The sequence below is a fragment of the Ovis canadensis genome, chromosome 1 (genome assembly GCF_042477335.2).
Source record: "Ovis canadensis isolate MfBH-ARS-UI-01 breed Bighorn chromosome 1, ARS-UI_OviCan_v2, whole genome shotgun sequence".
NCBI classification, from domain to species: domain Eukaryota; kingdom Metazoa; phylum Chordata; class Mammalia; order Artiodactyla; family Bovidae; genus Ovis; species Ovis canadensis.
The window spans coordinates 71,489,235-71,501,302 of NC_091245.1; the positions used below are offsets into that span (position 1 = coordinate 71,489,235).

General features: G+C 45.2%; 1 protein-coding gene across 1 annotated transcript in view; it reads right to left on the reverse strand.

Moving 5' to 3' along the window:
• Positions 1–12,068, reverse strand: part of BCAR3 (BCAR3 adaptor protein, NSP family member) — a 131,399-nt gene that overhangs the window by 87,070 nt on the left and 32,261 nt on the right. The window contains exon 3 of the mRNA XM_069598187.1: positions 7,415–7,454. Within this exon, the coding sequence (XP_069454288.1) occupies positions 7,415–7,454 (40 nt within the window). The remainder of the gene's footprint in view (positions 1–7,414; positions 7,455–12,068) is intronic.

Consider the following 12,068-nt stretch of genomic DNA (forward strand, 5'->3'; position numbering starts at 1 on the left):
AGTTTTAAGCCAGCTTTTTCACTCTCCTCTTTTATCAAGAGGCTCTTTAGTTCCTCTTCACTTTCTGCCATCAGGGTGGTGTCATCTGCATATCAGAGGTTACTGATATTTCTCCCAGCAATCTTATTTCCAGCTTGTGCTTCATCCAGCCCGGCATTTTGCATGATGTACTCTGCATATAAATTAAATAAGCAGGGTGACAATATACAGCCTTGACATACTCCTCTCCCAATTTGGAACCAGTCCATTGTTCCGTGTCTGGTTCTAACTGTTGCTTCTTGACATGCATACAGATTTCTCAGGAGGCAGGTAAGAAGTTCTGGTATTCCCATCTCTTGAAGAATTTTCCACAGTTTGTTGTGATCCACACAGCCAAAGACTGGCGTAGTCAATAAAGCAGAAGTAGATGTTTTTCTGGAATTCTTTTGCTTTTTCAGTGATCCAATGGATGTTGGCAATTTGATCTCTGGTTCCTCTTCCTTTTTATAAATCTAACATCTGGAAGTTCTTGGTTCATGTACTGTTGGAGCCTAGCTTGGAGAATTTTGAGCCTTACATTGCTAGCATGTGAGATGAGTGCAATTGTGCAGTTGTTTGAACAGTCTTTGGCATCATCTGCATATCTGTGATTATTGATTTCCTCCTAGCTATCTTGATTCCAGCTTGTAACGCATCGAGCCCAGCATTTCTCATGAAGTGCTCAGTGTATCGGCTAAACAAACAGGGTAACAGCAGACAACCCTGTCCTACTCCTTTCTTGATCTTGAACCAATCAGTTGTCCCATACAGGTTTCTAACTGTTGATTTTTGACCCATAAACAGGTTTCTCAGGAGACAGCTAAGATGGTCTGGTATTTCCATCTCTTTAAGAGCTTTCCAGTTTGTCATGATACAAGCAGGCAAAGGCTTTAGCATAGCTGAGGAAACAGAGATAGATGTTTTTCTGAAATTCCCTTGCTTTCTCTATAATTCAGCAAATGCTGGCAATTTGATCTCTAGTTCCTCTTCCTTCTCTAAACCCAGCTTTGACATCTGGGAGTTCTTGGTTAGCATAATACTGAAGCCTAGCATGCAAGATTTTAAGCATGACCTCTCTAGCATGGGAGATGAGTGCAAGTGTCCGATGATTAGCACATTCTTTGGTACTACCCTTCTTGGGAATTGGGGTGACAACTGACCTTTTCCAACCCTGCAGCCACTGCTGGGTCTTCCAGACTGGCTGACATAATGAATGCAAAACCTTGATGGCATCACCCTTTAGGGATCTGAATAGTTCTCCTGGAATTTCATTGCATCCACCAGCTTTATTAAAGCAATGCTTCTTAAGGCCCACTTGACTTTGCACTCCAGAATGCCTGGCTCTGGGTAACTACACCATCATAGTAATCCAGTTCATTAAGATTTTTTTTTTAAATACAGTTCTTCCATCACAGGCCTAGGGGATCCTAAAAGTGTGGAACTAGAAGGGACACTGGCCCATCCCCTGGTTTTCTAGTTGTGGAGAAAATGGAACTGATCTTGGGTGGCCTCAGTCTGCAGTGGCTTGAAGCAGGGTTCTCGTTCCCGGCTAGAGACTGAGGTCAGGACACGGCAGTGAGAGCACTGAATCCCAGCCTCTAGTCCACTAGGGATAGTGGCCAGTGACAAGGCCCTGGCCTGTCAGCTTTGTAGAAATGAATTTCCACAGAGAGACAGAAAGTAGTAAAACCAGTAAAATGTTTATTAGTAGGAAAAGGTATGTGTGACTAGACTTACACGGGTGGACTCAGATGGAGCTGCACCCTCGTGGTGGTCTGAAATATGGGGCATTTCTGCCAGGTTTCCTTTGGCCAGTCATCTCGCTTTGCCTGGTTCGAGTCTGTATTCGTTTTCTCTTGGGGCCTTCTCCTGTATGTGTGCATCTCTTAGCCAAAATGGTTTCTAGAGAAGAGGCCTTATGGGTAGGTTGACGTCACCTACTATGGCATGATGCCTCTTTCTGTTTTGACCTCCGAGGAGCTTTATTTTGAAAATGAGGACTACGGGGTCTCTGTATTATCTTATCTGGGCAGGGCTCAGTTTCTCTTTCCTCCTGTGCCCCAACAGGGGACAAACTCCAGTTGCTTAGACTGGGGCCCATCTATCTCCTGCCTCAGAAGCCATAGGGCGAAGGGGATAAGTCCAAAGTCATGCTGCTAATTAGACAAGAATGTGAGACAGCCTGCCCTCCCTGGAGATCTTAGGGGCTATGTAACTTGGAGTCTCCTATTGGAATGCTATCTGGGAAGGACAGCACCCTGAGCTATTATCATGTATTCATTTTCAGTACAATTATTTTTATCAAATGTGCTAAACAGTTACCTGACACAGATCTGAGAAACTAGACACAGAGTAGATCCTGAAGGCAGCAAAAATATGGCAAAAAATAAACAGGAGCAGTAAGCAGGGCTTCCCTGGTGGCTCAGATGGTAAAGAACCTGCCTGCAATGCAGGAGACCCAGGTTCGATCTCTGGCTCAGGAAGATCCCCTGGAGAAGGGAATGGTTGCCCACTCCAGTATTCTTTCCTGGAGAATTCCTCTTTCCTGGAGAGGAGCATGGCAGGCTGCAATCCTTAGGGTCGCAAAGAGTTGGACACGACTGAGAGATTAACACTTTCACTTTTTCACTTTCAAGCAGGTAAAGCAACCCAGAAGAGAAATTCGACTACACAATTTTGCCTAGGGCTATTTCCTCTGTTTTTTGTTTTTTTTTTTTTTAAATTAGTTTTATCTAGGGTAAGGAATGCTAGGTACGCACAGGAAAATTCCAGAGCTTACACCACTAACCAAAGTCACTAGCTTAAGAGCAGGAGGAAGGCGCAGCTGCATGGAGGTTTCTGTTTTCCAATCCACAAGAAGGGTGTTGTTCAGATATAGTGAAAGAGAATCAATTATATTCTCATGACTATATTTAACAGTTGAAATCAGGCCTCAAAGATGACCATCATGTTTTAGGCTCCTGGCTTGGGGGGGATGTGGAGAGGAGGAGGGGGATGGAGACACAAGGAAAAGGTAGAAAAAGAAAAAGCTCCCCTCTCCGGTGGTCAGAAAAGTAAAGAGACAGAAACAGAGGAGAATAAAGATTCCCAAATTCCCGGGGGTTCTTTGGATCTACTCAAATTTTCTTATCACATCCAAATAGGGAATTCACCACTTAGGGTAACAAGGTGTCCTTGGGAGGCCCCAGCAGGAGGTCAGCCTGCTGAAGAAATGAAAGAACTATCCGAGAGTTCTAGAGCTTCCCTGCCAAGCACTCTTCTCTCCAGTTCTCACAGAGGTGCTCCTGGCAGCCTGGCAACCGCCCCCCAGGCCCCCTGGCATGCTGCCGTATTGACGTGCAGCAGCTATGGGGAGCGCTGGGAGGACACAGTACAAACTGGGCAGGACTGAACGGTGGATTCCTTCTCCACCCAGCTCGCTCCTGCCACAACACAGCAGCCCCATCACCCCGTGAGTTATGGGGTCAGCCTCAGTGTCTCCTTTCCTCTAGACATGAGGAGGCAAGGGTGGCCCCAGACCTCTCTCTCTTAATCTGGGAACTGGAAAAACCAGGTGAAGATGGTTAGAAAGTCTCCCAGGTTAAGGGAGACCTGGGACTGTGACTCCCAGCAGGATAAGAACGGCTGTCGGCTGGCCACCACTGGGTGCTTCTACTGCCGAGATGGACTCAGAGATCTGCTTACTGCCCTCCCCCATTCTCAGGTCACGAAGAATCTCTAAAACCCTGACTCTCAGAAAGGGCCCTACGTGATGCAACATACTTTACACAGAATCTCTACTTTTCTCCACGCCCGAGACATATTATGTGTACAAAGGGATGATAGGGAGGAAAGAGCTCAAAGTCAGGGGGCCAAACTGCATTCACCTTATCTACATCTCTCACCTCCCTCAATCATCTTCAGCCACCCTCCAGGCTCTAGGCACCAGCTGGCACCAATTTACGAGGCCTTTGAGGCATGGATTGGTCAAGCACTCGAGAGGGTGCCTAAGTTTGAGAAATGCTAGGATGGGACTGCACTGGCCTAAGACAACTGACTCATGGGTCCATTCAGACCTTGAGGCCCAAGGCCTCTATGGAAGTGTTTTCAGAGCTTTAGTGCCCATGGAGATAAATGAAAATCCCTTATATTTGCTCATTAAGTCCCCAAGCCGTATCTCCAAACCAAGGGCAAAATGAGAAAGAAAAAAAAAATGTGATGAGGGACACGGAAATGTCATCTCTAAAGTTCTGACCAGATTCAGACAAGGTTGATAGCAAAAAGTAACCTTCAGAAGACCTCAGTGAGTCCTAGAAAAGGGGACTCCTTGAGCCACCACCAGGAGCAGTTCTATCACTCACTGCCTGGGAAAGCGGGGGAGCCCAGCAGACCGAAGCAGCAACAACCGCCACACCTCTTCTTTAAGTCTCAGTTTTTAATAGTATCTTTTATTTGCCTCTTGAAGTCTATACCTCTGATTGAGTTGATGTTCACTGCTCTTTTTTTTTTCTTTTTTTTTTCACTGTTCTTTTTAAAATTTATTTTTAATTGAAGGATAGTTGCTTTATAATATTGTGTTGGTTTCTGCCATACATCAACATGAATCAGCCCTAGCTATATATATGTTTCCTCCCTCTTGAGCCTCCCTCCCACCCCTCTAGGTTGTCACATAGTCCTGGTTTGAGTTCCCTGAGTCATATAGCAAATTTCCACTGGCTATCTATTTTATATACGGTAGCCAATACCTCTGAGTCAACACGACAACTTGCAATGACCAATTCACGAATGAGATGCAATAGCTTAGAAAATATTAATATTAAAATGAGTCCTTCCCAAAGTCTCTGCTTAGGTTTAGAATTCATCATTGGATTATCTTAAAGGCTGGGACTTTCAGTTCAGTTCAGTCGCTCAGTCGTGTCCGACTCTTTGCGACCTCATGAATCGCAGCACGCCAGGCCTCCCTGTCCATCACCAACTCCCAGAGTTCACTCAGACTCACGTCCATTGAGTCAGTGATGCCATCCAGCCATCTCATCCTCTGCCGTCCCCTTCTCCTCCTGCCCTCAATCCCTCCTGGCATCAGGGTCTTTTCCAATGAGTCAACTCTTCTCATGAGGTGGCCAAAGTACTGGAGTTTCAGCTTCAGCATCATTCCCTCCAAAGAAATCCCAGGGCTGATCTCCTTCAGAATGGATTGGTTGGATCTCCTTGCAGTCCAAGGGACTCTCAAGAGTCTTCTCCAACACCACAGTTCAAAAGCATCAATTCTTCAGCACTCAGCTCTCTTCTCAGTCCAACTCTCACATCCATACATGACCAGTGGAAAAACCATATCCTTGACTAGACGGACCTTTGTTGGCAAAGTAATGTCTCTGCTTTTCAATATGCTATCTAGGTTGGTCATAACTTTCCTTCCAAGGAGTAAGCATCTTTTAATTCCATGGCTTGCAGTCACCATCTGCATTGATTTTGGAGCCCCCCAAAATAAAGTCTGACACTGTTTCCACTCTTTCCCCATCTATTTCCCATGAAGTGATGGGACCAGATGCCATATCTTCGTTTTCTGAATGCTGGGACTTTAGTAAAAGAGAAAAGCTGAGCTATGGAGTAGCGAGGAGGGAAGTGAGCACAGCCTGAATGAGCTGGCAGCAGGAGAGAGCCAGTTTCTGGGACATGGAACACAGTGAGTTCTAAAGGGCTGCTGTGATTAACACACTGGAGAATTCTAGGACACACTCTTTTATGTTACTATCAAGTCAGATCATAGAGTATGACCGTGTCCCCTAATTCCTTGCAGTGCACAACCCGCACAAAAGCACACGCGATGCACCAGGAGGGACACAGACACACCACTCATAAAGTTCTGACCAGATTCTGACTCGGTGGCTCTGTTGGTTTAGGATTACCTATTTGCTGCAGTCAAGCTGCAGCTCAGGCACAGCCACGGTAGAACAGACAGGAAACATAATTCCCACCTCCATTCCAACAAACTCTATTATGACCACCTCAAGTGACCACATGGTTCTACTAGAGTCTTCTCCTCCAGTAGAAGCTTTAAACCCTCCATCCTCTGGTCTAAAAGGAAGAAATGCCAAAACCCAGGGACAGTCACAGGCACACAGAAAAGCAAGAATAGGCTTAAATCCTCTGAAATGGGGAGGATGAATTTGAAAAATAAAGACAAAGTATGGCTTCTAGGGGGCAAGCACTTTAAGTCCTAACTTGTCCCATGATTTCGCCTAAAAATGAATGATACATTTTGTCATGACAGATGAGAGTTCTCTTTTCTGTAGTAGGTGCCGGACCTAATTACAGTTCTCAAAATATAAAACCAAACAAATATACACACCTGAAAACTGGGTGTGTGTGGCAGAAGCAGGAAGTGAAAGGCATTCTAAAACTTATTTAGAAGTATTGGGAAAAAAAAAAAGTATTGAGTATTCAGATACGTTGACTGTCAGTCCCACTGGAAAGTAAAAGAATTACACTGCTCATAGGTACCAACTAGCCACTGAAGAAGAGGGTGGTTACTGAGATGGAGAGGATGGCTCAGAAAGGCTTCCTAGTGGCTCAGTGGTAAAGAATCCACCTGCCAACGCAGGAGACACAGGTTCGATCCCTGATCCAGGAAGATCCCACGTGCTGCACAGCATCTCAGCCCATGCGCCGCAACTATTGAGCCTGTGATCTGGAGCTCGGGAGCAGCAACTACTGAGCATGGCACCCCAGAGCCGGTGTTTCGCAACATGAGAGGCCACCACAGTGAAAAGCCTGCACATCGCAGCTACAGAATGGCCCCGACTCACTGCAATCAGAGAAAAGCCGGAGTGCAGCAACGAAGCCCCATCACAGCCAAAAATAAATACGTAAAATAAAGTCTCATAGAGACCCTTCACTCCTCCACTGAAGGCAAACACAAGTTCACAGTTCCTCGTATACCATTCCAAAATCCCAAAACTCTGAAAACGGAAACATTTTAAACAACTCATTTGGCAGCACAACAAACCCTAGCTCATTTGGTGACAAAAACATAATGTGATTTACACAAAATCATCTGTAGTCTATTCATCTCACTTTGTGTGAATATTCTTACATTAAACTGTTGTAGTAATGAGTTTCATCATGGGATGGTGACTTTAGCCCCCTTTAGAGGTAAGATAGATGTACCATATTACCTCCAAATTTTTAAAACACATCTGGTTCCCAGGGCTTCAGACAAGGGGGAAAGTTTATAAATATATAACAGCGTGACATAAGAGCCCTGCAGAGATTACTACAGGCCCAAGACAGTCAAATTATGTCCTGGTGGTTTCAATCTAACCAGCCTCCTACACAAGCCAGAGGACAACATTGTGTTAGAAATGGGAGGCCTGTTACCACAGGGTCCCTAACCACATGTTAAATCCTGGGTTCCTACCTTCACATATTCCAGAGTTGGGTCCAGAAGATGCTGATCCCTGAAAAGAGAAAATATAAACATGAGAACAATTGGGAACAACTCATTCTCACACTGGGTACAATGTATCTAACATTATTTCACCCTATTCATTCACATTATTAAGATGAGTCCACCTCCCAGACAACATCCACAGCCAGGAAGTTGGAAAAGACACGTGTTTTCCTGTAAAATTCAAGCCCCAAATATTAGACTATTTATGGCTAGTAATTCTAGAGTCACTAAAGCATAAAAATCAGCCTAAAACTTTGAGCTAAAGAGCTGTGAGGAGTAACAGACACCAATAAAGCAGGGCCCCGCAGCACTTTGGACCAGGCGACTGTGCCACACCCTCTTTGACAGAAAACAGAAGCTCAGGTGGGGAGGACAGCTGCCCAAGGTCACCCAGCACCCAGTTAGGTGAAGTCTGAACCCAGCTCTGCTTCTAAATCCCCTTTGTCTTTTGCTATCAAGCTGAACAACTCATTCTAATTTTCGTTGGTACCCCAGTGTTTTTTCTCTCCCCACCTAACGTCTGCTCAGATCTATTATAATACTGTTAGGATTAACCAGACAAGTATAAGTAAACAGCAACAGTGTCACTGAGGAGGCTGATTCATTACAGTGTAAGAGGATCTTAGGCAAAGGAAGGGAGGGGGACACGTGACAGCTGATGCTTCCAATACTGGCAGAGTTAGGGCAAGGTGCCCACCATAACACAGGATGTGAAAAGACGGTGCCTTTAGAGACTTAAACTTCACAAAATCAACACATTCCCCTGAAGAGATGAGATCACTTTTTAAAGAACAGAGTGGCTCTTAAGCTGGTGGAAAGGTTGTCAGCATATCTACAGAAAGCACACGGCCCTCAGGAGGTGGGGGATCCCCACCCACAGGCAGCTGCCTCCGGAAGAATGAGCTCAAGCCCAGACCCTCAGGGGCTTGGACACTTCCCTCTGTGGAGAGATCCCCGGGAGATGGTAGCACTTCTGTCCTGAACAGGGGCAGTGGACCCCTGCTTGGACACAAGGAGTGGCTCCCACAGCTCAGGGGCAGCCCATCTTGTTGTAAAATGGACCCCATCCTCAGAGCTGTTCCTGGACTGGTCTGTCCACTGAGTCTTGCACACAGGGCATGCACACAGAGGCAGGCTGGCTTCGCAGACGCTCCTCTAGGCTGTGCGAGCACATGAGCTTCTGAAATGAGTCCCTTTGTAAGGCCAAAGTATCTGAGAAGGGCTTAAGCTCAGAGTCCCTGGTGCACTTCCATCAAAGAGGAGTATAAATCAGTCTTTCAGAGCCTTAAAACTAAGCATACTCTCTGCCACTAAGCTTGTGTTTGTTCATCAGGCATCTTTTCCCAAAGCAGCCGAGTCTGTCTGCTGTGCTGGGTCACCAGCTCTCCATCTGCAGTCTGGACATCAAGCTGATGTTTCCAGGCTTTGTGACCATGAGACCACATGGCGAGGGACTATCAACTTCGTCAGCAGGGCTTTGGCCAAGCTCCCTTTTAAGTTCTCAAACTCCTGGGTTTCTACTGAAGCAACGTTTTAGGCTTCTAGGCATCCAGTCTCATGCTAACCATCCAGTCCAGTGGTCTGGCCCTGGGAGTGCAGAAAGATGTTACAGCCACTTGGACGCTGCTTCTCATCTTTTTTCAAGTGTCTATTTTTAGGTATGTTCTAAAACGTCCATTATATACACTCATTCATGTGTGTCTTAATGCATGGATAACAGTGTAGGTGTGTGCTGTTTATAGCAATGATTTGGTCCTGGGAATCTCTCCACACTAAACAATTGAGGACTCTGAAAAATTTTGTTCATGTGGGTTATATCTACTGATTACTGATATTAGAAATTAAACCTGAGAAATTTTCAAGGTGTTTGTGAATTCACACTATAAAGGTAAATCCATTAAAATATTTACATAGATAACATTTTTATGAAAAACATGTTTTTATAGCAAAAACTTAGTGAGAATAGTGACGCTGTCATATTTTTGCAGATCTTTTTAACATCTGGTTTACTAGAAGACAGGTGAATTCTCTTATCTACTTCTGCATTCAAAATGCTGTGATATGTTTTGGTTGAAACAAATGAAGAAAATCCCCCTTCATGAAGTTATGTAATTGAAAAGGGAGGGATACTTTAATAGGTTTCTCATATAATTATGGATGTTCTACTTTAAGAACATACCAAACCTTGACAAGTAATAATTTCTTAAAGGTTAGCTGTGAACACCGAGGCCATCTCTCTTACTCTTTTCCATCTGTCCTGCACTTTGAATCGGTCTTCTGTCCATGTCTGATTCTTTAACCACTATTCTGGAAAATATTGGTTCACTGAGTTACGCAGATCTGCCAAATTTAGACCCAATTCATTGTAATGTAAAAAAAAAAAATCACATTTGTTAATATCATCACTAATCTCGTTAGAAGTTACTGCCTATAGGGAATTGTCAAGCTCATGGTGGAGGATTCCATGAGTCTTCTAAAATTTTAATTTTTCACTGGAATTTTTTTCATTGGCAACTAACAAGGTCAAATATTTTCCCTGAGCTTCATTTCACTCATTTTGGAGGAAATAGCTTCCAAATACCAAGACCACATAGTCATGATCTGTAATTTTAACTTTTTTTAGGTGTTCAAAAGCCATTCTTTTAATAAATTCTTTTTAGAACTTTGCCCAGGATCTGCTCTTCTCACCAGATTTACCTATAAAAATCCTTTTCCTTTCACCTTTTGAAAGCTGAAATATTCCTCTCTCTCTTTTCTAGAGATAGACCTGAAAACTGAGCTCCTTCTATCAGGACAGACCCCCTCAAGCTCTATTGGGAAGGGGGTGTGGTATGCAACACGGCTCAGGCTGGGCGCTATGTCTGGCTGGCTCCTGAGGCAGCCCCAGCTGCAGTCAGTAGGGTCCCCATTCAGAGGTGGGGTCACCTCCAGGCGGGGTGGCCCTTGAGATACAGGCTGGGACCTGGGACCCTTTACTGCAAGTGTTTGTATCCAGATAAATATCGCCTGGAGCAACAAAATACAAAAAAACATAAGGGACTAAAAATAACTGCATCTGCCCATGGTTGGGGCAGGTCCTGAACAGCATGATACAAAAAGGCCCAAACTCAGCTGCCATTTCTGGGCTGCTGGGAGCAAAAGCAGCGTACTGCGCCTGCCCTCTGCACCCAACAGGACCAAGGGGGTTGGAGATCATCTGCATCCCCCTTCTAGCCCAACTCACCAGGCTCTCCTTCCCCTCGCCCCATTTACGGGACCAGCTCTCCCCCACCGGGGGCTGGTGAGCAAGGGCGCCTGTTGCTTGTTTTCACCCCCTCCTGCGGCATCAGAAGAACCCTGCCTGAAATTCTTGGCTGACCTCTTATCAGTTTCTATTGGTTAAAGAGTCCAAGGACCCAGCTCGGTAACATACCTGCTCTCCCTACCACCCTGCTCTCCTGCCCAGTGGCCCCAGCACAGAGGAGCCTGGGGTGTTCTCCCCAGCATCCCCCCAGGCTTGCATGGACTCCAGGGTTCCCATTTGATCCTCCACCACACACACTTCTCTTGGCAAAAGAGAAGGAAACAGGAGGTGCTGGTTAGGGATGAAAACTGAAGTCTCCTCCTGACCCCACCCCCCAAGTGAACCCTGCTAAGAAAGCTCTGTTCATTCTGTAAGCAGAACACTGTGTGAGTGCTAAGTTGCTTCAGTCGTGTCCGACTCTTTGCGACCCTATGGACTGTAGACCGCCAGGCTCCTCTGTCCATGGGGATTCTCCAGGCAAGAGTACTGGAGTGAGTTCCCATTTCCTTCTCCAAGGGATCTTCCCAACCCAGGGATCAAACCCATGTCTGCTGTGGTTTCTGCACTGCAGGCAGATTGCACTCTTCTGCTCATCCTTTTCAGAGGCAAGGAAGGAAGACAAAGAGAGTATGTTATAAACCCCAAAGCCTTAAAAATCATTGCCTTGAACCAAATTAACAGTATATTGGGTTGGCCAAAAGTTTCGTCAGGGTTTTCTGTACCATCTTAGAGAAAAACTCAAGCAAAGTTTTTAGCCAACCCAAATATTTTAATGTAGAAGTGCTGTGTCTCCTTTCTCAGCCAGCCTAACCCTAACTCTAATCCAACTAACCACAAAGAAGACATAAGCTAGAAACATAGCAGTTTCCCTGTAGCCCCAGCCTCTAATTTGAAATAGAATATCCAATTATTCATATAAGACTGCACAGCAAACACTCCTTAAACCACATCTTTATACTCTCCAACAGAGTTCACTAGAAAACAAACAGAGAAACTTGGCAATACAAATGAAAAGCTTTTTTAATCTTTTTTTTAATTTTGCTTATGCCAATTATGAATCCCCACCCATGTGAATCCATGAGGTTGTGTGCATCTCTACCCCTGAGAGTCTGGTGGGCACCATGGGCCCTCTGTCAGGCAGGCTGCCCTGCAGAGCACCATCCACAGGCCGCAGGAAAGCAGCAGGATGAAACCAGACTCTGTTATTCTGTTCTTAAGTGTATTAAGTTTTAAATAACATCACTGTGCTCACTCTGGTTAAATCACTCTTTCCAGTGTCCCACTTTCTCAAGTTCATACTGAGGATGTCTCGCTGGGAGTCCCAGAAATGTTACACAT